Source organism: Helicoverpa armigera, chromosome 1 (genome assembly GCF_030705265.1).
Source record: "Helicoverpa armigera isolate CAAS_96S chromosome 1, ASM3070526v1, whole genome shotgun sequence".
Taxonomy (NCBI): Eukaryota; Metazoa; Arthropoda; class Insecta; order Lepidoptera; family Noctuidae; genus Helicoverpa; species Helicoverpa armigera.
The window spans coordinates 116,924-143,071 of NC_087120.1; the positions used below are offsets into that span (position 1 = coordinate 116,924).

The 26,148-nt window shown below is 43.1% G+C and overlaps 2 protein-coding genes across 3 annotated transcripts; one reads left to right on the forward strand and one right to left on the reverse strand.

Moving 5' to 3' along the window:
• On the forward strand, window positions 1–24,516 carry LOC110376540 (tyrosine-protein kinase Abl). Its single transcript, XM_064036772.1, is given in 14 exon segments — window positions 1–413; window positions 2,459–2,555; window positions 3,660–3,772; window positions 8,762–8,961; window positions 9,484–9,582; window positions 9,971–10,219; window positions 10,299–10,585; window positions 12,122–12,398; window positions 17,774–17,924; window positions 19,105–19,252; window positions 19,328–19,413; window positions 21,386–22,827; window positions 22,830–22,990; window positions 24,379–24,516. Coding segments are annotated over 14 exon segments (3,441 nt in total). The 5' UTR covers window positions 1–286; the 3' UTR covers window positions 24,383–24,516.
• Window positions 12,018–16,157, reverse strand: LOC110376544 (uncharacterized). 2 transcript variants are annotated; one of them, XM_049840812.2, is made up of 5 exons: window positions 15,883–16,157; window positions 13,400–15,607; window positions 13,159–13,289; window positions 13,015–13,090; window positions 12,018–12,949 (listed from the first exon to the last, which is right to left on the reverse strand). In XM_049840812.2, exons 2-5 carry the CDS (start codon window positions 13,455–13,457, stop codon window positions 12,744–12,746), a joined length of 471 nt encoding a protein of 156 aa, XP_049696769.1. In that variant the 5' UTR covers window positions 13,458–15,607; window positions 15,883–16,157; the 3' UTR covers window positions 12,018–12,743. The 2 variants fall into 2 exon arrangements, with proteins under 2 accessions (XP_049696769.1, XP_021190715.1); XM_021335040.3 differs by lacking the exon at window positions 15,883–16,157 and having other exon boundaries at window positions 13,400–15,661.
• Window positions 24,517–26,148: the final 1,632 nt, after the last annotated feature.

Consider the following 26,148-nt stretch of genomic DNA (forward strand, 5'->3'; position numbering starts at 1 on the left):
AAATCCGAAAACTAAAAAATCGACGTCAAACAAACATGTCAGTCACACACATAATGGCGGTGGTTGTGTTATTTTTTATGAATGGTCCATTCCGGTAATGTGTTCTCATCTTCTACAAACTGTAAGTTGTGCAGCAGGCCAGTTGGTCGGTTTCGCTAATAAATCAGATCACACGAAGAACACTTAATTGAAGTGAGATTGGTGTCTGTGGGAAGTATGGAGGTTGAGTAGGTCGCGTTGGCGGTGTTATTGAATTAGCGCGTGCAGCAGTGGTGCCGGCGCCGCGATGGGCGCGCAGCAGGCCAAGGAGCGCGGCACCGCCAGCGGCGCGTCCATGCGCTCGGCGCGCAGCAAGCCGCGCGTGCCCAAGGACCCCCGCATGCTCGGCTCCAACATATTCACCGAACACAGCGGTGAGCGCTCTCGCATTATTCCTACTAATGCTACTTTATATATTACATTCTTGTGAACTATTTGTTTCCTGATCATCTTAGACTTGACCACTTTTAACATCCACTTTATTCTCTGAATACCTGCAATAATTAATAGGTATGGCATTTAGTGATAGAAGCTAGTACATAATGTCTTTATTTGCTATCTAAATGATTATCTTGTTCTGTATTCCTGCTGTTTGGGATTGGTTTAAGATGTTATTATATGTGATTGTCCATAAAACGTAGTGTGTCCAGTCATAATTGGTTGATGGCACTGGCACAGTATTAGTTCTTAATAATTCTGTATAAATTATTCTCTGTGCTGCCTTAGTTCCATAGCATTGTGACTTAAAACTGCAACAGTAACTGGAAAATGATGTACCTGTTCTGACTGAGGTGACTATCAGCCTCAGGAGCGGTTTTGTTGACAAATAAAACTGCACCATCTGATGCGACTATATTAACGTGTATCTATTTGTCATAACAATCCCACAAGTAATTTGTTGATTAGAGAATACCCAGCGAAGCCCTCCAATACCAAACATAATAGTAATAGAATGTGGACGTGTGACCCAGGTACAGATACACAGAGTAGACAGCTGGTGTCAACTGAACACACATGCCTTGTGTGTCTAACATTCATTATATGCAAACAGCATTATTGATACCTATCAGATTATAATGAATAGTCTTATTGCTGCATTGTCTGTATTGATAATTTCATTACATATCTGTGGCCTTAGGAAGGAGCTCAATATCTTTAGAATATACATATAAAACTTTGCAAAAAATGGTGACTTATGAAAATCTTGGCTTCTAAGAGTTGTAGGTGTTTCAAAAGTTTTTGATATGATGATATGCTCCCAAACTACACTGTTTGTGTTGGGCTGTGACAGCTGCACACGTCCACTACAGTCAGTTCCATACGAAACAGTGGAATCAGAACTCCAGTTTTTGTGTACATCTACTGAAAATTTGACCACAATTATTTATATTCACTTGTTAATAAATTACTACATGCAGCTGAATTTTTTTATAGGTTTTTACTAAATAGTGAACTGAATATTGGTGCGTTTTGTGCAAGCAAGTGCATCTGCTAGCATTGCATTTACTTAGTGAGCCATTGCGAATTACTATCACATATTTTGCTTTTGCAACTAGTTTATGATTAAAAAAAAATACTTGCTGTTGTTAAGTCATTGTGGCCTAGTGGGTAAAGCACCAACCTCTCATGTATGAGTGTGTGGGTTCAATTCCAGGTCAGGCAAGTACTAATGCAACTTTTCTATGTTTGTATGTACTTTTTGAGTATATATAATGGCTGATAAAAAGGTAAAGGAAAACAACTGGATCCCACAGTCAAACTGCTTTAACAGTTTTGTGGGACGTAATTAGTTCTTAAGTTTATTCTGTATTATTCTAATAAATAAATAATAACAACTTGAGGAAACCTGGACTAAAAAGTCTAAGACTAAAGAGCAAGTGTGGTGATTAATTAATGCTCAATCCTTTTCCGTGTGAGAGGAGGCCTGTGCCTAGCAGTGGGATGATAAAACATCTGTAAGGTAACTTGCTGTTTCCATGGTTAAAGTTGCGTCTGTAGAGGCTACTTCCTGTTTTAAAATAGTGTCACTAGTTTTGGAAGCCTTTAGGGTGGGTCCAAATGTTTCCTTTTCTTTACATTAGTAGACAGCAATGAAATTACACCTTGAAAAGTATGATATTGTTTTTTGTCATAACAGATAAGAAAGTACCAACCCAATGTTACAAAGATAAGATCACACAATAATATTAACCTCGTCCTATTTAAGTACAAGATTTTGGAACTGTTGCTATTCTCTTGATATAATAATAAGCTAGCTAAGCGATCAGGCTGAGATTCAGAAGTAATTCTGTTATGTGGCCGCATCAAGTGATTTATTTGCTGATGTTGCATTTGTTTGAATATGTAAATATATAAGAGTAGTTGGAGGTATGTGTGGAGGTGGGGCAGACAGTAGTGGTGAGTGCTGGTGTTGTTGCAGAAGCGCTGCTGCAGAGCCGGCCGCTGCCGCACATCCCCGACCTGCCGGACGGCGAGCCGGCGCCCGGCACGCCGCAGCCGCTCGACACCGCCAACAGGTCACCCCTTGTAACTGCACTTACTCACATACAAGCCCTGCAACTTCCTCGTGTTTTTGTCCATGTAACGTGGAATACTTTAATATGGCTAGCCAGTCAGTGGTACAGTCGAATTCAAAAACATTTGAGCTTCCGAAAGCTCAATCAATGAGGGTTTTTGAAATTTTTTCTGCCACCGGGTGGCGCCACGTATGCGACTGGTCCAAACAGCTGTCAAATAGTATGGAATTGTAGGTGCCGAACTTATTGTTTATTGAAATTCTGTTATATTGGAAGTGTTATTGATTTTATTATGGACTACGGTCAGAATAAGGTTTCCGAACTAAAAATTGAGCTAAGAGAGAAGGTGCAAAAGTCACTGGTACTATGGAAAAGCTTGTTGAAAAATTTGTTAACACAATATGATTTAGTTTTTTTTATTTACTCAACCGCAATAGTAAAACAATAATGCAGTGCTTTAATTATAAAATAAAAAAAATACTAAAATCGTTCACTATTCATAGTAAAGATAAGCACTTTGACAGTTATTGGACCTGACGACTCGGTGCTGCCACCTCGTGGATTGCCATTTTAGAAAACCCTCATTACAAAGTTGCCAACATTCAAAATGCTTCTCTGTGGTCGTTACAAGCAGGGGAACAACTTCTTTCTCGAACTAATAAAATCTAGTTTAAATTGTTATAGAAATTGTAGTATTTAATAATTTGATGTTTATTGTTTTGTATTATTTGAAAGTTATCGTCGCGTTCGCATGAAAGAGTGAGATAAACACGGCCGCGTACACGTCGCAGACATGCGCGTACGTGTTCTGTGCACATCACATCTGCTTGTTTTGTCAGTTACTTTACATAACTGATTTGTGCCGGTACAAAATGGTACCAGTATTTATACACATATTGGTATATTCACCGTAGTAGCACGCACGCTGTCCCGACATCAGTAGTACCATTTTCGGTACAGGTACACAGATAAAGAAGCCACGTTAAAGTACACAGAAGGTACTAATGACTGAATTGGTTAGAACATGCTAGTCGTTGTCATAAGTATCGCCTACGTTGAGTTCGGTAGAGACAATAGATGAGTTTGGGCGGTGTTGTGTCGCAGGTGGACGTCCAAGGAGAACCTGCTGGCGCACCACGAGGAGGACGACCCGCAGCTGTTCGTGGCGCTGTACGACTTCCAGGCGGGCGGCGAGAACCAGCTCAGCCTCAAGAAAGGTAACCCTTCCATCCATATCCACGGCTGCTGAGGCACAACTTCAACAACTGTATATAACTCTGTCTTTTCATCAAATAAACTCTTTTGCAAAAAAAGCGGGCACCTGTGCGAAATCTTAGTTTTAAGGACTTTACGTGTATTTCAAAGGGTTTTGATGATTGTAGTATGTTTCTACCGTCAAAAGAGTTAGCCAAGCATGCGTGAGAGTGTATTCTAAATTTGAATTTTGTACAATTGCTAAGAAATTGCTTAAACCTTGTTTTGGACTAATTGCTGACAGAAAGTTCGTCGGTGTTTCGAAAAGTTTTTGAAGTGATTTTCAGGAAAATGATAATGCAGTTTTAATTAATGATTAATGTACTTTTTTGTTACATCAAAACATTTTTGAAAAACTATGCGTATTTGTTAAAATTTTCACCTGCTCTAAATGGGCTATACTGATGGTTGATGGCAATGTTAAGAGTTTCGGTATTTTAGTGTAAAGCGTTCTATTGTTTGGATATTGTACCCACGTGTTTTAAAATATCGCTTTTTCTTAATTAAACTCTATTTAGAAGAGTATCAGTACCTTTGGCTGCGACAAAACCAATTTAAAGTAAGCAGTGCCGATCACAACTCGTCTCCTATCGGACTTTGACATTTTTAAAAGTCTTGAAATTCTACAAAATACAGAAAATAGCGCATAGACTGTGAGCACGAGGTCTTAAGGTCTCGTAATCACTGATTTTTAAACAACCTCGTCTCTTGGGAAACTCCGTAGACCACTGAAGATCTATGAGTCTGAGCGTTCAAATAGCGTGTTTTCATCCCATGGACATTTTATTAAATAAACTTGCCTACAATGAGATTTTCTGGCATTTACAGCACTTTCCTGCTTAAATCATAACAATAATTGGCTATCTGCTCATTTTTTAAGAAACATACGTTTGGCCAATAATTTTGAATTCTTGACTCCCTTTCAGCTAAATCGTCGTTTAGTAACCCGATACCTATGGAGTTATCGAGACCTTCAACGCGGCAATAATTTGACTTTTCAGATAGCTTTAACCCTCCTCATCATTTTTCATGTGGTTAATTTTAACATTTATCACAAAATTTGGTATTTTTTAAATGTCAAAGTCCGATAGGAGACGAGTTGTGATCGGTACTGCTTACTTTAAATTGGTTTTGTCGCAGCCAAAGGTACTGATTCTCTTCTAAATAGTGTTTAATTATGAAAAAGCGATATTTTAAAACACGTGGGTACAATATCTAAACAATAGAACGCTTTACACTAAAATACCGAAACTCTTAACATTGCCATCAACCATTAGTATAGCCCATTTAGAGCAGGTGAAAATTTTAACAAATACGCATAGTTTTTCAAAAATGTTTTGATGTACAAAAAAGTACATTAATCATTAATTAAAACTGCATTATCATTTTCCTGAAAATCACTTCAAAAACTTTTCGAAACATCGACGAACTTTCTGTCAGCAATTAGTCCAAAACAAGGTTTAACCAATTTCTTAGCAATAGTACAAAATTCAAATTTAGAATACACTCTCACGCATGCTCGGCTAACTCTTTTGACGGTAGAAACATACTACAATCATCAAAACCCTTTGAAATACACGTAAAGTCCTTAAAACTAAGATTTCGGAAAGGTGCCCGTTTTTTTTGCAAAAGAGTGTAGTTAACACGGGGAACGGCTCTTTGCGCAAACCGACGTAGGGGAGGGTGGTTAATACTGGTTAAGTTATAAGCGCGACCTTACACAGTCGGATTGTCTTTCCGAATTCGAGAATAAACAACTGGCATTGGCTCTTTTCAACATTCAACGCAACTGGAAAATTTTCAGAATCTTGCCTCACTTTTTTATTTACATATTTATTGGCACATAAACATTATTACAAAAAGTATAGTTTATTATTTTACGAGTAATCAGGTACGAGTAAAGTAAAACTGTGGCAACTAACTAATAACTACATAAATAAATGTTTAGTAACTTAAGCTTGTATATGTCACCGGAAAATAACATAACTCGTAAGTTGATCAATTTTCTAGGTAGTTGATCAACTCTCGGAAAATAATAGACGGCATTTGAAATGGACTATTCAACGTATGTATTTTAGTAAGTTGATTTATTTACGGCGCCTTGCCGTGAAATCATCCGACAATGGCGAGGTGTACGTTGATTGGTTAAAAGACTCACTTCCTTATAATAATATGCTTATAATTAATGCTGCCAACCAATCAAAGAAAAGTGTATTAAGTGTTATGTATTATTCCACCATGTCGGAAAGAGTAGTTTTACCCTTTGCTATCTGAGCGCAAAAGCCGTTTTTATCCTCTAGAGCGGCAAAGTGATTTCAATTTAGAACATCGTGTGCAATACTCCATTTGTGACAATCTTGATAAGACTTTTCAAACAAATACATACTTATTAAACTTAAAATAATTATTCAATTAATTAAGTTATTTTTATTATTGTTTTTACGTAGATTTTTAGACTCGTTTCATTTTTAAACTGAGTTTTCAAATAATAGTTATTTGTTATACAAGAGTGCAAAGTTGATTTTTAACCGCGGGCTCAATTTTGATGACCGAGCAAGCGACGGATTCTAAAATTGAAATACGAGCGTAGCGAGTGTTTCAATAATTAGAATCCTGGGCGATAGCGAGGGAATCAAAAGAGCACAAGGTGAAAAATCTTTGCACTCGAGTGCAACACGTAACTTTTCATCCCACCTCATCGAGGAAATTACTAAACTCAAAAAAAGAAAATGGCATGCACGTCACGCATGACAAATTAAAAAGATGTACCTATTAAAGTTCATTTATTTGAAAACTCAGTTTAAAAATGAAACGAGGTTAAAAATGTATGTAAAAACAATAATAAAAATTACTTAATTAATTGAATAATTATTTTAGGCAGTATTTTATTTGTTTAATATGTATTTGTATGAAAAGTCTTATCAAGATTGTCACAAATGGAGTATTGCACACGATGTTCTAAATTCAAATCACTTTGCCGCTCTAGAGGATAAAAACGACTTTTGCGCTCAGATATCAAAGGGTAAAACTACTCTTTCCGAGATGGTGGGATGAAAATGAACTTTAATAGGTACTTCATTTTAATTTGATACTCATACATATGTGCGCGCCATCTTGTTTTTTTTTGCATTCAGTAATTTCCTCGATGAAGTGGGATGAAATTATTATTTTAAACCTCATCACATTTTTAAACTGTTTTTGCATAAATAAATTTTTCATCCCACCATCTCGGAAAGAGTAGTTTTACCCTTTGATATCTGAGCGCAAAAGCCGTTTTTATCCTCAAGAGCGGCAAAGTGATTTGAATTTAGAACATCGTGTGCAAGACTCCATTTGTGACAATCTTGATAAGACTTTTCAAACAAATACATAATAAAACAAATAAAATACTGCTTAAAATAATTATTCAATGAATTAAGTAATTTTTATTATTGTTTTTACATAGATTTTCAACCTCGTTTCATTTTTAAACTGAGTTTTCAAATAAATGAACTTTAATAGGTACTTCTTTTTAATTTGATAGGTATTCATATGTGCGCGCCATTTTGTTTTTTTACATTTAGTAATTTCCTCGATGAAGTGGGATGAAATTATTATTTTTTATTGTTTTGAGGTCGATTTTAAACCTCATTATATTTTTAAACCGAGTTTTTGCACAAATAAATTTTAATAGGTACATCTTTTTAATTTGTCATGCGTGACGTGCATGCCATTTTCTTTTTTTGAGTTTAGTAATTTCCTCGATGAGGTGGGATGAAAAGTTACGTGTTGCACTCGAGTGCAAAGATTTTTCACCTTGTGCTCTTTTGATTCCCTCGCTGTCGCTCAGGATTCTAATTATTGAAACACTCGCTACGCTCGTGTTTCAATTTTAGAATCCTTCGCTTGCTCGGTCATCATAATTGAGCCGGCGGTTAAAAAGCAACTTTGCACTCTTGTATATCAAATAACTATTAATAGGTTATGTGTTGCACTCGAGTGCAAAGATTTTTGTGCTCTTTTTCACCTTGTGCTCTTTTGATTCCCTCGCTGTCGCTCAGGATTCTAATTATTGAAACACTCGCTACGCTCGTGTTTCAATTTTAGAATCCTTCGCTTGCTCGGTCATCATAATTGAGCCGGCGGTTAAAAAGCAACTTTGCACTCTTGTATATCAAATAACTATTAATAGGTTATGTGTTGCACTCGAGTGCAAAGATTTTTGTGCTCTTTTTTCCTTGTGCTCTTTTGATTCCCTCGCTATCGCTCAGGATTCTAATTATTGAAAGTGACTTGCTCGGTCATCAAAATTGAGCTCGCGGTTAAAAAGCAACTTTGCACTCTTGTATAATAAATAACTATTACAGTCTAGTATGACATAGTGTGTAAGTAGTAGGGAAGGATTTTTTCTTGAAAAAACTTATGTAAAAGCTGTTTGGGTCATTAAGGGTCATACAGCTAGTTATGCACCAGTTTTCGGCAGGCTCTGTATTTTTTTTTGTAGATTTTGAGATCAGCACGCTGACGATGCTGTATTTTATTGGCTAGGACATTAATGAATGGTGAGAACAATAGGACCAGAAGGTCCTAAATGGGAACCACGCTATGCTCTAGCTTGGCTACGGCTAAATTATTATATTATGTACAAGTTGCTGTTCTTGTGCAAACTATATCCCACCCGGATTAAAAAAAAACTAGCCCATGCCCTTTGTCAGGCATTTGTCGGGCTTCTATCCGTGTACCAAATATGTAAAAAATCGGTTCAATCGTTTTTCAGATGATGATGATGAGTGTTGTCGTGAAACGCGACAGTCAGACAGACAAGTTATTTACTGAAAACAGTCAAGTTGAATATGGATCTTGTTTTTTCTAATTAACTGAATAAAAAAATCTGACAAAACGGCGGCGGCGTGAACAGTGAAATGTTGCATGATTGATATCTGGCTTATTTGCTGCACCGTGTGGTGTTGCAGGCGAGCAGGTGCGCATCAAGAGCTACAACAAGAGCGGCGAGTGGTGCGAGGCGCACACGCTGGCGGGCGGCGTGGGCTGGGTGCCCTCCAACTACGTCACGCCCGTCAACTCGCTCGAGAAGCACTCCTGGTACCACGGGCCCATCTCGCGCAACGCCGCCGAGTACCTGCTCTCCTCCGGCATCAACGGCAGCTTCCTCGTAATTACACTCTGCTAGCCCTCTCCTGGGGAACTTGATACTCTATCTTACCCAGGAATTGTGTACATTTCCAGGAGTCAAAGAATTTTTCAAATCAGTTGAGTAGTTTTGGAGACAAGTCAATGCACAGTACACGACTAGCGTATTGGCAGGCATTGTATGGAGGCGTCATAGTGGAACGGGCACGAACATACTAACATGTTCATGTATATACTGCATTAACAGTTAATTATATCAACTAATACGCACTCGAGTCTATTTTTTCTATACTATCTTATCTGAGTTGCGAGTATCGATAAAAAGAAAATCTTATATTTTGTACATAAATACACCTAGAATAAACAACTAGGCAAAAGTATTGAAATCCAAACAAAATATGTTCATGTAAAAGTAGTCAGAATGAAAGAAAGCACATGGTTTGTCATGGACTTGGCAGATGACAAGTGTGGCATTTCATCGCTTTGACAGGTTAGACTGTGTGGTGTGAATATGTTGTATGTGTGTCGCATGGCGCGTGTGCAGGTGCGCGAGTCGGAGTCGAGCCCGGGCCAGCGCAGCATCTCGCTGCGCTACGAGGGCCGCGTCTACCACTACCGCATCAATGAGGACTCCGACGGCAAGGTACTTATTACTGAACCACTCAACACTTGTATCAATACATGTACGGGTTAATCACCGTACAGTAAGTTTACCTGAGTCAGCATTACTGCGCCACCCGCTCTCTATGATTCCATCATTTATATTATTGCACTTACACCGCAATAAGTCAGTACATAATTCGGACACACTGTTCGCGTGACTCATAATCCTATATCGTTCACCTTTCATTCTAGTATAATTTAATTTTAATCTTACATGTGTGGAAACAGGCAATACAGTGAATTTATCTCAAAGTGACTTTCATCTGTTACCTTGTTTAACTGTATCTGGATCCACACCCGTACAATACATTTGGATAGTTTCCTTGGCTACAGTATGTATATGATTGCATGGGCGTGTGCGTGTGCAGGTGTACGTGACGTCGGAGTCGAAGTTCGGCACGCTGGCGGAGCTGGTGCACCACCACTCGGTGGCGGGCGACGGCCTCATCACGCAGCTGCTGTACCCCGCGCCCAAGCGCAGCAAGCCCAGCGTGTTCCCGCTGGCGCCGCCCGACCACTGGGAGATCGACCGCACCGACATCGTCATGAAGCACAAGCTGGGCGGCGGCCAGTACGGCGACGTCTACGAGGCCGCCTGGAAGCGCGGCAACATCACCGTGAGTGTAGCCCGCTGCTAGTGCCCGCGCTCGCGCTGTCAGCACGCGCTCCCGGCACTGACACGCGCGTCTGTCGCAGGTGGCGGTCAAGACGCTGAAGGACGACACGATGGCGCTGAAGGACTTCCTGGAGGAGGCGGCCATCATGAAGGAGATGCGCCACCCCAACCTGGTGCAGCTGCTGGGCGTGTGCACGCGCGAGCCGCCCTTCTACATCATCACGGAGTTCATGTCGCGCGGCAACCTGCTGGACTACCTGCGCACCGGCAGCCGCGACTGCGTGCCGGGCGCCGTCGTGCTCATGTACATGGCCACGCAGATCGCGTCCGGCATGAGCTACCTCGAGAGCCGCTCCTTTATACACAGGTAACGTGCTCTGCCATTATCACTATCCACAAATAAACTGAATTGCTACGAAACTATTTGACTTTTACCTTCAACCATGGCATACTCTAAAACGGGTAAATCAATTTTTTAAGTTAGTAAATACCAGTGAGAACTAAAACCAAGTTAATGAGTGCTCTGTACTGAGCACAGTACAAATCATTACCCGTGCGGTATGCAGTGCAAATGATAACTTATAGAGGGCGCATCCAACTGTGACGCAGGGGTCACATTCACACATCTGCAAAACATCCACATCATAGCAGTTCTAATAAATATTAGCTCAATAATTCATTACGGCAAGCAACCAAAGTACATTTTCAATTTGTGCACATTACCAAACCACTACATCAATTATAAAAAGAAAAGTATTGATATAGTCACTAATATTGACTAAAACTACAATACAGACCGCTTTTATTAATTTGTCCACCCAAAGGTTAGCCATCCACATCAGACAAATAAAAATAAAACTATAGTAAACCATAAAGCGATTCTTATAAGATACACTTATGACTCAGCTGCGAATACTCAAATAACTGTATTTATCATAACCAATTCATATTCGTAAATAAAGAATACAAAGTTAATAAGAAACTTTTTGCTAGCCAAACAGCTGGTCCTGGCCACCGTTCTCCTTTATGAAAGTAAATATATTTGTCTAAATGGATAAGTGAAGGAATAGCCATGAGATGGCCAGTGGACTAGCGAGCGCGGTCAGCTCGCCGCTCACACTCAACACGACTCCTATGTCAACATAAATGATAACAAACTTGACTGGCTTACCCGTTTATTTAAGAATTTGTACAATCTAAAATGAAAGACCCTCAGTCACAGTGAATGAATCTAACATCTAATTACAACTATGCACACAAAACAATGCTATGTATACTATACATTTTTATCCATGTTCTGCTTGTGGAACATAAATAGGCATGACACTCACAGATTTTATTTATTTCTTAGATTTAGTTTATATACTAAAAGTGGTTTGTGTGTAATATCAAAATAGACTAAAGTTGTCTCATTTTAATGAATGGTTTACCTAACGTATCTCTAAATATCTAAATGCATTTATGATAATGATACGATGAAATAATTTTAAAGTAAAAGCATCACATAACGCTTTGCATGTGTGCCTGTACTGCATCAAGCGCGTACACAAACAAATATAACATTTTACAACAAGACAGGCTGGTGGTTGCGATTCCAGGTCACTTATACTTTGTGACAATCACTAGTTAAAGGTGAAGGGAAATTTTAGGAAACTGGGAAATTGCCAAACCACGTTGAGCAGGCGTGGTGATCGACGCTCATTCCTTCTCTGTGTGAGAAGAGGCCCGTGTACTGGGATAATAAATGGGCTGGATATGAGGCAGATAGTAGGGATATTTTGGTATTAATAGTACAGTAGGAATTCTTATTTTTGTTTATTTGTTTTAAAACACAAACACATGTGAATGTCCCTTGGGTTGGAGCGGCGGGTGAGGCAGGATCGCGATGTGTGCGCTTGTGCAGGGACCTGGCGGCGCGCAACTGCCTGGTGGGCGAGAACCACCTGGTGAAGGTGGCGGACTTCGGGCTGGCGCGGCTCATGCGCGACGACACGTACACGGCGCACGCCGGCGCCAAGTTCCCCATCAAGTGGACGGCGCCCGAGGGGCTCGCCTACAACACCTTCAGCACCAAGTCCGACGTGTGGGCCTTCGGCATCCTGCTGTGGGAGATCGCCACCTACGGCATGTCGCCCTACCCCGGCGTCGACCTGGCCGACGTCTACCACATGCTCGAGAAGGTACGTCACCATTGTTTGCACACGTTGTCGACGCATCGTACGCGAACCATTCAAACAAACAATAAATAATCTCATAGTTTATTAAAATAATAATTGAAATATAAAAACAAACGAATAACGCGCTCGTCCCTCACCCCGACAACTCCGATTAGTTCAACAAAGTGTGTTAGTTTCAAAACAACAAAGTACTCTACGTTTTTGCATTTCTTAGAATGGAAACTGGTTCGGTAGTTTAATAAACACGTTGCGTAACACGGTCCCATTGTGGCGGCGGCACGCGCGGCCCGGCGCGGGCGCGGCGCGGCCCCGGCTCGGCCCCGGCGGCCCGGCGGCCCGGCGGCCCGGCTAGCAGTGCGACGCGTCCGTGCACAGGTGCTTCTTGCACAGCGTGCACTGCGGCCGGCTCACCGCGATGCGCGAGAAGATCTCCGACGCCGACAGCTCCTTGCTCAGCTTGCTGCACATCGAGTACGACACCGTCTTCTTGGAGAAGTCCTTGGCGGGCACGCAGGTGCGCGCGCGCACCGGCCCGATCTCCTGCCCCGTCTCCACTGCAACACAGGCGCACGTTACCTTGCGTGACCGCGGCGGCGCCCGCCTCTGCACTGACACTCACCTAGCTTGGCGGACTCCGAGGTGATCACGATGCACAGGAACGCCATGCCCGGGATGTAGCAGTCGATGTTGGGGACCTGCGCACACCAGCACGTTACTGACGCGAGCCCGCCGCGCGCTCGGCGGGGGCTCTCGCTCTACTCACTGTGATGTTCGCGTAGTCGGGGTGGTCGGGGTCCCAGCAGCCGGGGTGGTCGAACGATAGACAATTGTAACACTGGATGCCTTTCGTCGTCGGTGATACGAATTTCTTCGGCTTCATCTTTTTGTGTTTTCCTGTAAATAATTAATAATTAAAAAAAAAAAAAAAAAAAAATTAGGAAGAGCACGCGCTCGGTTCGAGATGCGAGTGAGCAGTTTGCGGGTCGTGCGCGCGTCAGGCTTACCGAGCACCGCGACGGAGAACAGCAAGCAGTAGACGAGAGTGTTCTTGAAGGCGATCATGTCGGAGTGCGGAGCGGCTGCGACTGCTGCGGAGAGGCGCGCGCGCCGCGTTTATACCCGACACACAATGCGCCGCGCACAGGGTGCTGTGCCGCGCGGCGCCGCCCTTCGCGCATTCATCTAGCCTCTAATCATGAAAAACGCAAAAAGTCGAAAGTTATCGTTAGCTGGTGGCAGGCTCTTTCCTCGACCTTGTTTACTAAACACTTGCTGCCACAGCGTACCACTTTGTGTAAACTGCACACACTAATGTAAACCGATGCTATTATTTCCGCAACAGAATGCCGTCTAATGTTCACATAGCTAAGGCAACTATAAACAAATGTAAGCCCTTAATGTTATTACATTTTACAATAGCGGAGCTCCCAGGAAACAGTTCCGATGTTGATGGTAGCGCATCCTATGTGAAACGGTTGCCATACAACAATGGCGAGGCGAGGCGTGGTCGGCGCAGGAACAGCATCCCGCTGTATATGCGCGGTGACTAGGCTGCGCTGTTTGTGTATGTTAGTGAGCTGATTGTTTACGTGGCGTCGCGCGCGCACACTAACTCCTCAGTAATGCGCGCACTCACAGCTCCGCTCGACTACTTTATGCGTTCACTAGTCCAGTCCACTTCCTAGGGGGTCACAACTATTTTTACTTATGCCAAAACTTAAAAAGTTAACGTCTTATGTGCTGTTGATTTTTCATGATTTTGTCAGTAAAACATGTGATTTGAAATTGAAGCATTATGTTATGATTACAAGGTGCAAGACGTTTAAATTTTTTTTGCGAAAAACGTGATGTCCGGAAATTCATTAATTTTATTTCATGTTATATTAATTCTTTTTTTATGATTTTTGTGGGTTTTTTCAAGTCTGTAGTGAGCACTTTATAGCGGAATAAAACAAAAAAGAAATTCAGAAGCTGTATCGTGATTGTCACGCATTTACTACCTGCGGTGGAGGTCACATAGTTAAAAACACTGTTCGAATATTAACTGAACTTTGCATGAGTATTTGTTTATTATTTCGTCCGCTTTATCCGAATTCCGGTATAAGTCATAACGAGGTCATACCACTGAAGACACTCCATATGTGTATTTGTTTTTACGTATATACGTCACAGGACAGTATGAAATCCCTAATCATGCAAGCTGTCAGGTTAGTTGATACGGGAATTTTCATTCAAGCTTCATTAAAATGTAAAATTGATCCAAGTTTCGGGTACGACTTGTCACCGAGGTATTTTTCACCTATCTAGTGTTTTTCTATTGGGTTTGCAACGGGCCAAACAGAAACCGGCATAAGTCCTTTTTACTACCCTAACCATCACTTTTGTATTAGTGCTAGCAGATATACACCTGGATGTCAAGTTTTTACCATATGGAGCCTAATACTTTCGTAAGTTACCCTCGATTTCGCAAGGTTTCCATTATCACATCCTGACCTGATGACTATGGGACCACCTGCAAGGTATATCCTATCAAACAAAACAACAATTTTGCAAATCGGTTCAGACTTCTTTGAGTAATCGGTGAACATACAAAATAAAGATTCGACGAAGTGAAAACTTCCTACTTTTTGGGAAGTCGTTTAAAAAAAAACAAGTGATTCCTGACCCAAGTTCAACTTCCAATGAACAAACAGCAAACAGTAAAGGAAAACTATTTGACTTGATCGAAAAAAAATAAAATAAAAAAGAACCCCCCATAGTTTTCAGATGAAATGATATACATATGAATTTTCTCCATTTTTTTGCCATCTCCCTCAATACTTTTGATTTGAAGTCTCATAAATGTTTTTCTTACTTTTTAAGAAAATAGTGGTGGCTGATATTTTGTGTTTTTCTTAACTCAGCTTTTGCCGTCTTTAATTAGCTAACAGGCAAAGAAATCGTCACAAAAGTTAGTGTCCGATCCTCATACATCACTATTTTCAACGTAAATATTCTTTCACTTTAATTTAAAGAGCAGTGTTTTGTGGGGTTCAATCAAAATCGAAGTCGAAGAAGGCTAATTACATAAGCACTTTTTAACGTCAATATTCCAAAAGAGCCGAACCCCCAAAACGCCCGCTTTCACCACTTCCTAGCGTTACGGCTGGAAACAAGAAGCGGTGAACATCTCACTTTGCTGCGAATCAGTATCTTCAATTCAGTGACTGCCACTGTATTAGCAAATAGATAATATCATTATTGCAGACACTTGCAGAAAAAATACATGTACATATTATTATCTACAGTCAATTTGAGTAGGCGTTTATCTGAAGATAAACAATCTTGCCAATGTTTTAATATTCAAAAACTACGGATCAATAAAATACGACTAAAACAATGTCATTCCAATAATAACATGAACTTCATTGAATCATATTGTTTTAAGCAGTAGTTTATTTGTTTAACATACTGTGTTTGTGTAAAAAGTCCTATCAATATTGTTTACCTTTAGCTAAGTGCCGAATCAATTAAAGTATAAGCTTTAAAATCACATAACAATTTAAAATAACTTTTCTAACGGTCAGGTTATCGCAAACAATAGCTTGGCTTCGGTAGAATCGTACAATAAACTATAAATTGTTATTAAGCTAAACCAATAAAAATTCGTTTGCGCAACTGTATAAAAAGTAGCATGTATGTTAATATAGGAAGTCAGCTATAAGTTAACTAAAATTGGACTAGCGGTTTGTCGAAGAAGTGACAAAGGTACGAGGTTTCTCCGCCTTGTAATATTATTTGAGTGTAGAAGTATTGTGCATCGGTTATACTTGTATACGAGCAAGCAGTACACCAAAGGCAACTCGAGCCATAAATTGCGAAAGTAACTCTGTCTGTCTGTTACGCTTTCACGTCTAAACCACTGAACCGGTTTTAATAAAATTAGAATTCTCTTGGAAACGCGATATAACCGAACTATACGCGGGCGAAGCCGCGGGCGGAAGCTAGTTGTTCATATCTCTCGCATAGTTGCCGTTCTCCGTTCGTTTTCTTAAAAGAACTGTTTACATTTTTACGTAAAAATTTCAAAGTAAACAGTTGTTTTAAGAAAAACTTAGGTTTATGTGTTGTCGGTAAACTTGGGTCTAATTGTTTGTCGGTGTGAAGTAAACCTCGGTTGGTGTATGATGAAATAAACTTTATTGGTGAAGTCATGCCGCGTGCTCTTGTAGTTAGTTGTGGGTAGGGCTGCCATTTCGAATTTCGCCAAACCCGGACAAACATTTTTAAAAACCCGGACATTTGGCGTAAATCGCATTTTTTCCCCGGACGAGTCCGTTTTTTTTAACAAAACAAGACCTAATTTTTAACATTACCATATTACTTAAATTCAATAAGGTGCTTCCTTACATGAAAAGTCAGGGCCGTCTCTAGCTCATGTAGTACCTAGTATTGAAAGATTGCGACCTAATGTATTTTGAAGGTCATAATTAAGAAAGCTCATTTGGAAACTAGGAGTTACCTTCTTGATAGGTTAAAAAAATGAAAAATACAAACAACTGTGAAGTGAAGTTGCCGCAAGCGAAGCAAGCGCAACATTTTTTGAATATTGGGATATTCAAGTAGCTAAACGTAAAAAAACAGTGTTAAGCGAGCTGAAGCAGCGAGCGCTAAAATTTTTGAGTTTTGGGACACTTCGACTTCTGCATTATTAGGCGCCCGGGTTATTTGCATACCCAGGCACCATAGGTTAAGATGGCCCTGTGAAAAATGTCCGGGTTTTCCCCGGACACTTCTTGAAACCCCGCCCGGACGGCCCCCGGACGGCCTCCAAACGAGGACAAATCCGGGGAAACCCGGACGGATGGCAGCCCTAGTTGTGGGGGACGACACACGCAGCAGAATAACTGTTCCCTCTAGCAACTCTGACAAAGCAGAATACGTATACTTGCATCTACATCAATGTGGCTTTCACGAACCATAACACATGTCCAAATCATGAAAAGTGCTCAATTGATTCTGACGAAACTTGCTCTAATCCTTCCTTTTATTTGAAGTTAGAAATACCTATAATTAAAAATAGTGAGAATGGAATGATTTAGAAAATCTCATATTATTGAATACATAATGAAACACAACATCCGTTTGTTAGATCTCACGACTCATCAAATAAAATATTATCGAATTCCGACGACGTGACAAACATGACGGTGGACTTAGTGGCCGGCTCGTGGAAGTCGCTTGGAATGATGTAATTTAGACATTTGAAACAAAACTACAATGATATTTGTGTATAATGACGAACAAACAGACAGCGCGTAGAAAGACAACAAAATGTAAATGACGTTATGTTTAGGCAGAGAGCATTGTTGTGGTGCTGAATGCGCGATTGTGTGCAGGGCTACCGCATGGAGTGCCCGCCCGGCTGCCCCGCCGCCGTGTACGAGCTCATGCGCGGCTGCTGGCAGTGGAGCCCCGGCGACCGGCCCAGCTTCCGCGACATCCACCACGCGCTCGAGCACATGTTCCAGGACAACTCCATCACCGAGGGTAACCACTCGCGCCAACAAGCCTCACTCGACGCCCAACTACTTATCAAATTTACTTCATTTTTTTTCACACTGCGGCTCTTATAGTCACCTATACAAATATGGCGTTAAACAGCTCGATATTTTTTCGATTAATATTACTTTGAAGCGCATTGTTTGCAATAAAAGTGTGGAATTGCCTATTGTTAAGCCGACGCAGGCTATACTTTTAATATTTTTTCTTGATTTGAATCAGTATGAAGCAGGCCGTATTCCTCAACGACTACACCAGATCACGTTCAATCAAGATGTTAAATGTCTTTAAACGTGTCCTTTCGTCATGTAATTAAATGTAGTAATTCAATGAACACGCTAGTCACTCAATCAAATAGCAGATGTCTGCGACATATAGGTACACACTGGCTGATCGTGAAATGAACCCGCTAAACTAGCTGAACACTACTGTACCACTACATTATATACAGGATATATGGATTATGAAATAACTCGTTATACAGTCAATTAACAGTACACAGTTACTCAAAATTTTAATACGGTGCGGTTTTTAGCAGCTTTCATAGTATTTTTCAGTTAGTTGAAAGTTTTTGTTATAAAATGTTTCTTATTGGCGGTCAGTCCTATATGGCCAAGAGAAAAGCCACACTGACCAAATGTATTGAATTCGCTTAGATACTGCCGCGAAGGAAGGAAATATCAAAGAGATGCACTAAGAATGATAGGGGAGGCACCTCCTTGCAGGTCAAGCAACGCCCGGTAGGCGTGATAGAACTAACGTTCCGGTCCCTTATCAAATCAAGACCAATCTGTCGAAGATTGGTATTGGATAATTGGTGATTTTATTATGAAAAATAATGGTCGGGTTCCATAGAAGGCGTTTTAGACTAATAACGTTATTTTCCCCCTTAAGTACCGCATTTTGGTGCGCTAATCTTTAGGTGCGTGATGTCTGCGCGAATTAAATACATTTGGTTAATATGATAGAATATTAAAACATACCGATGTCATCGGCATTTCGGTTGCGTCTACATTTGAGTATCCTGAGTCACCATGTTTATGATGTTGAGTAGTATTGTTAGGAAACTATTGTAACGATGTAAGCAAGTGGACGTATAAACATATGAGTGTATGTAGTCGTCGAGTAGTGTCGGCGGCGGCGTACATGTGTGTGTGTGGTCCGGCAGAGGTGGAGAAGCAGCTGCAGGAGGGCGCGTGTCCGGCCGGCACGCCGCAGATGTCGCTGAAGAAGGCGGGCGCCGCCGCCGCCGTGCAGATGCGCCGCCCCACCAACCGGCGCGGCAAGCAGGCGCCCACGCCGCCCAAGCGGACCAGGTGCGCCCCCCGCCCTCCCCCCGCGCCCCCGCGCCCGCACCCCGCGCCCCCCTGCTCACGCCCGCTCTGTTGCAGCCTGCTGTCCTCGTGCAGCTCCTTCCGCGAGTCGCAGTACGCCGCCGACGAGCCCGCGCCCGACGACGCGCTCGCCTCGCTCAACGGTCAGTCACACACACGCACACACACACACACACGCGCACACGCGGCGCCACCCGCATCCACGCGTCACTCCATTCCAAAGCTGAGCACCAACTCATAAAACGCTTCTGCCACATGTTCGCTGTAATGATGAATCTCCCTGACACCTCCATCGAGCTAGTCCTTAACAATTCAACCAATTCGGGTTGATCATCTGCCAAATCCTCCCCATGCCGAATAGAAATGTATATTAAAAACTTGGGCCAGGCCGGATAAAGCTAGTTATTATCGATTGCAATTTCAATTATAGTGCAAGGGAGATTCTTGATGATGTGCTATTCATTCATTAATAAATTCTTTGCCATCTAAATAGAATTCAAATTGATCGTTCCGTTAGATCGTCATTGCTAGCAGTTATCCGCCGTCAGGAATGTTTATCTCTACGCTATCAGCATACAGCTTGAGTTAACAATATCAGTGTGTATCCGGATAATTTAACGCTTTTGTCAAAATATAACGACATGAGGCGGAAAACGTGTGATAGTGTTGAGAGCATTAGCTATTACGCACACAGCTTGTGTTCCATTAGTATGACACGGTCGCGGTCGCGTGGCGCGCGTGCGGCGCACGGGTGGCGCGCGTGTGGCGGACGATGGTTCTGTAGCGTGCGGTACTCACTCACATGTTATGTATACATCAGTTTAAACTAGCGTTTTCTGTTTGTTGTCCGCTCGCTCAGGTGTATAGCGATAGGTTGTCACGTTGTAAGTATTGACGAGTTTCGGTTAGACAGTGTACCTACCATATTTACCTACTTGTATTTGTGTTATCGTTAACTGGTGAATGAGTACTTAGATATAAATAATACTGTGGTTGAGATATTGTGTCGGCTCGTGACCGACAGCCGGTGACGCCGCTACACGCAGTGTGGCGAGCGCGTGCATGCCCGCGCCGCCCGCTCTGTCGCCACCGACACGCCACCGACACGCCACCACCACGCCATCGACACGTCATCATTTGCATGACTTCATCACAATCGGGACAATCAATCAAAAATACCTAAATGGAAGAAACAATGCCCTAGTAATAAATGCTTCAAAAGTCGTTCACATGAAAGTAGAACAGCTACCATATACATAGAAATAGGTACAGTTTGTGTAATGCGCATTACGTGGCGTGGCGTGGCGTAGCGCGCGACACGGTGGGCTGCGGTACGTTTCTGTTTACTACAAGTTTACTTCCATACTTAGGACTGGTTGGTGCCACTCTAATCTGCTAAACTGACATCAGCCGCTCGTAAAGCTGCCACACTCATGTCAAAACTTTTATACATCATTTAAGTTACTAAATTATAATTTAAACATACTCTTCAAATTAAACATACATACATAAATATATATATTTTAAAAATATATCCTATAGTTTCTAAATCGCAACAAATTACAACATTAGGTGACGTAGCAACGCTGTATTAATTACACTGGTCAACAAAATTAGACCAACTTCCAGCCACAGAAATGAGACTTCACTTTCTAGGATGTTTTCAGTGCGTTGAATCCAAATTTGGCTTCAGAATTGTCCTGTTAGCTTGGGATTTTGAGATATTCTAACCTAAAAGTGCGAAAAATACTTTTTAGGGGGTTTCCATGCAATAAACGTGTTTTTGCTGTTGGCGAACTTGTCTGCACGTTAGAGAGGCACCAACTACTTAGCTTGTTAGCACTTGTATCCGTTCGTAGTTAACTTGTGTCGACCAGTCGGCCACTGCTTCTTTATCTTTACGTAGTTGTTACATTCCGTACCTGGTAGCGTTTTATTTCATTACTTCACTGTTTTCATATAAAGCAATATATCATATTCAATTACATTGTTAGTATGTGCTCGTACTGCATACTCGCTCTCGCTTTGTGCGATGTGTCGATGAAGTTGTGTGGAGTAGGAGAGCGAGTAGGCAGTGGAGGCACATGCGGTGTGTCGGCTCTTGCTGAGTCGCAGTGTGCGTGTGTCAGGCGGCGCGCGCGCGCGGAGAGGGCTCGCTGGCGGCGAGCGCCCTGCGCAGCAAGCGCCGAGCCCGCGCCCCCGCCGCCTCGCCGCCCGACGCGCCGCCCGTGCACGTGGCCGCGCTCGAGGTGCAGAACGTCAAGCGCGCCATCAACCGCTACGGCACGCTGCCCAAGGGCGCGCGCATCGGCGCCTACCTCGAGTCCATGCGCGTGTCGGGCGCGGCGCGGGACGAGGCGCGCTCGCTGTCCCCGCGCACGGCGCGCGCCATGCCGCACATGATCCGCTCCAACTCGTCCGGCGGCGTGACGGCCCCGGCGCCGGCGTCGCCGCGAGCCGCCCGCGCCGCGCCGCGCCGCCGACAGCCCGCCAAGCCGCGCCCGCGCCTCGCCGACCTGGAGTTCCCGCCGCCGCCGCCCGACCTGCCGCCGCCGCCCGAGGACGCGCAGCCGCCGCCGCCGCCGCCGCCGCCCGACCCGCCCGCCGACCGCGACCACCTCGCCAAGAAGAACATGAAGGAGATGCTCGAGCTCAAGCTGGTGGCCGAGATCAAGGAGCGCGCCGACAAGAAGCACCGCCTCAAGGAGTCGCCGCCCGCCGACGAGCCGGTGGACGCCAGCGCCGGCTTCGGCGACCCCGTCACGCGCCTCGTGTGCGAGCTGTCCGAGAGCCTCAACCTGGAGCCGCGCCGCAAGCCCGACCCGCCCGCCAACCACACCATGTCGCCCATCGACCTCAAAGCTAGTCTCAGGAAAACTCCCTACAACAACAACCTCGAACAGAAACCGGCCGACACCAAAAATAATACCGACTTTAAATCACAGCTCAAGAAGGTCGAGACAAATAAGAAGACTCCACTCGCGCCCAAGGACGCGGAGGAGCCAGGTCGCGCCATCATAGACTTCAAGTCGCGCTTGCGGAAAGTGGAGAGCGCGGCGGCCGCCACCAACGGCACGGGCAAGAAGTCGGAGCGGTCGCCGGAGGAGGCGCGCGACGAGGCGGGCTCGCTGGACACGAGCGGCGGCGACGACGACGACAAGCGCCGCAGCACCGGCAGCATCAGCAGTCTCAAGAAGCTCTGGGAGAGCAAGGAGACGGACGAGCGCCTCAGCCCCAAGGCCCGCGCCGCTCCCGACGCGGCTGACGCCTCGCCCGAAGAGCGCGCGGCGGCGGGCGTGACGCGCGCGGGCTCGCGGCGCCGCGAGGACAAGCCGGCCGTGCCCAGCAAGCCGGCGGTGAAGGGCAAGCCGGGCAAGCAGGGCATCTACGCGACGCCGCTGGCGGGCGGCGAGGACGGCGACGCGGAGCTGCTGGCGGCGCTGCGCGGCACGCTGGAGTGGTGCACGGCGGAGGTGCGGCGCGGCGGCGGGCGCGGCTCGCTGTGGCGCCTGCAGTCGTCGGAGCGGCTGGCGCGGCTGGGCGGCGCGTGCGGCGGCGGGCGGCGGCGCGCGGCTCGGCCGCGCTGCGCGTCCGCCTGCGCGCGGCCGCCACGCGGCTCGAGGCGGAGGCGCGAGCGCTGGCCTCGCCCGCGCCGCACCACCACCACCTCGCCGACGGCGTCGAGCGCGCGCTCAAGGACCTCGCCGACATCGTGCACAGGTACACTACTGCACCTCCTGTTCTAAACCAGCCGAGCATATTACTCTCTGCCTCAAACACCAACATCATCAATTCTTTATTGACATAATATGAGGTTACAGAATCATATGAAACCTCTGAAACCCAAACTAGGAAATAACCTGTATGTCAGGAATCAGCGCCTTCTCGCATTGGTTACTCTATAATTCATGTCAAACTAAGTTATACAGACTGTTTGAATATTATTATTTTATATATTAGCATGCAAATCCTAAAAATACGTTACAGTATACTAAAGTAAGTAATTGTGAGAATGAATGAAAAATGAGATGTGTACATGTGTGAAGTCAGTGTATGAATGTAATGAGTATAAGTCTGTTATGAATGTATGTATGCTTTACTGCAGTACTTTTTCTGTTTGCTCATAGTTTAGCTTAAGAAGCCAGTTCTTAACCTTTTTATTATTTTTTTTTCCGACGTCAAAAATCATCAAATAACCCCTCCCGCTGTGGGTTAGCAGCGGTGAGGGAGTGTCAGACTCTTACTGACTAAAAACCGTCGTGTTCCGTCATAGGCCTTTTATGTACCAGGGCCGCGGTATCTCTTTCGAACAACCCGCAGCACCAGTTCTTAACCTTAGATTGACATTCGTGAAGTAAGAAGGGGTAAAAAAGACTTTGTTTAGTTTGTAAAAAATTTAGTTTAAAAGCTTTGTTTATGCACGGAAAGAAAACTCTTATGACGTCTTGCTAATGCGGTACGATATCTTATGGTTTAATAAGTAGCACTCAAATAACGCATTAATTTTAAAACCTGTGCTAATACCCTATTCACGGAGCCATAAACCAAAAGGTAAACAATATTTACAGGTCACGATTGAAGTAGTGAACATATTTTATAAAAATAACTACGGAAGTAATACTTATGTAATCCTTTCAGACTTATTTGAAATTAAATATAATAAATGCCGTAAATTTTCTTAATTTTAATTAAATATGTTTGAAATCGTTTACATGTAAAAGAACCTAAAAGACTTGACTGTCCAACATAAAACCCACCCTACTAAATTATAGACCACAGATACTGCGAACATTTTACATAAAAATGTGACGTTTTGTCATCGGTCGGGTTATACCCGCCATCTTGAAAAAGTGTTGTTCTTTGTTTACATTTTGACTCACGGCTCGGTGAATAAGGTATATTAAATATATTAAATAAAAACAAATATTTTAACCGTATAACCAAAGAAACCTAACAAAGATTACCAAACTTTGAGCATTAGAAGAATTTGTCGGTCTCATCGCAAAAACAGACACATTATTTGTGAGTAAAGCACTCACATTGGTTGTTATTAGTCGAACGTTTTGTATAGAATGTGTTTGTTGAGTACTTGTGTTGTTTGGTTACAGATAATCTTAAAGCGACTGCAGCACAGCCCAGTATTGCACCGCGAGCGCCGACTCCGCAGTATGTAACCGATCTCGAGCGACGGCGCCCGAGCAACGCCCGCGCGGCGCCTGAGAACGCCCGCCCGAGCGACGCCCGAGCACGGCGCGGCTCTCCGCTAGTTAGTCAGGTGTTTATTTATGAGTGCCAAATGTTTGTAAGATAGGAGTGCACCGCTGTGACATGGCTATCCAGTAGCTCGGCGGCGCCGGTCGCCTACATTCCTCTAGACGCGATATATCATTTCACTTAGAAGTATACACAAACTCACCTATGTACTCCTTCGTTAAGCATTTAATTATACATTATGTAGTTACTTTACTTATTAGAAGACTTGTTCTACTCGGACCAATAACGACGCTTGTTATGATTTGAGCTCAAGACTGTCTGGCGATTGGTTTGTATTGGCCTATTTGTATACTCAGTAGCGCGCCCGACCGGGACCACATATATACCGTTCTGACGCGTGTTTAATACTTTATATTATTATGTATGATAGAGCGATCAAATAAAGTTGTCAAACATTAATTATTTTAAGTTAGCGTACTGTGATACGGCTTATAATGTAATAATATTATGCTCAATATTTTCCTTAATATTATTTGTATTAATTGAAATTTGTAAGGTATTTAAATAAGATGATTATATATTGCGATCGGTAAAATTGTATTAATGCGAAATCATTTACATGAACGTTGTATGTAGCGGCGGCGCGGCGGTGGTCGCGCCGCGCTCTCACACGTGTATGCTAGTCTTTATTATTACAATAAATGTACGTAATTATGTAAGTTCTCTATGATAGGCTCGTGTACAATCATTCTAGCTATTTTAGTATTGAATGTATCATTAAGGGTTTTGTATTAGCTGCCGGAGGGCAGCAGCCGTGCGCGTCGCGTGCCCGCGCCTCTCACGCACAACGCACTCTTAGCTAAACATTAGTATTTACTTTGTGATAGTATCATCATTATTGCAGTAATATACTACTCGTCCCAATTCGCCAATTATAGTTTATTTGGACTGTATAATTCTTGTACATATACATTATAATATACCTACTTATTCAAAATTATACGTATTGGAATCCTTCTTGTTTTAAATGGGAAGGAAATCCTCGCATAATGCTTTCACGGTAATATCGCTGAACGAATTCAATAAAATCATAGGAATACAAAGTATATAATTGGATGAAATTTGAAATAATGGTGCTGTTGTTTCCACTGGCTACATTTAAAATTATATAATTATCATATTACATGTGCTTGACATGTAAATAATACAGTAGCACCGCAGTAGTAGCGTTGTGCGTGACGTGCATGCGGCGGGCACGCGACGGGCACGTGACGTGCACGCGACGTGCACGCGACGCACGCGACTGCCCGGGCTAGTTGTCTGCAGCTCAGCTTGCGCAGTATGTATCCATGTTCTTACACTGGTTCGTTATCCTCTTAATTCCCTACTATGATAAGTAATAGAATCCAAAGATACAAACCAGATGTCCAATTGTAATGGAAATAAAATGATTTCTTTAAGAAATGGTCTATTTCATTTGTACATATTTTTTATTTAACCATTTTTGTCCACAACAAAGTACCGCTTAATTCTAATGAAACCTCTTCCAGCGGCCCCGCTATAGGGGAACAGTACAGAGTAGAGACACAGAGTACAGAGATTCCCTTTTCCCAACATGAACATACTCGAAGACGAGCATCCGCTGACAAATAAACAGGCCGAAG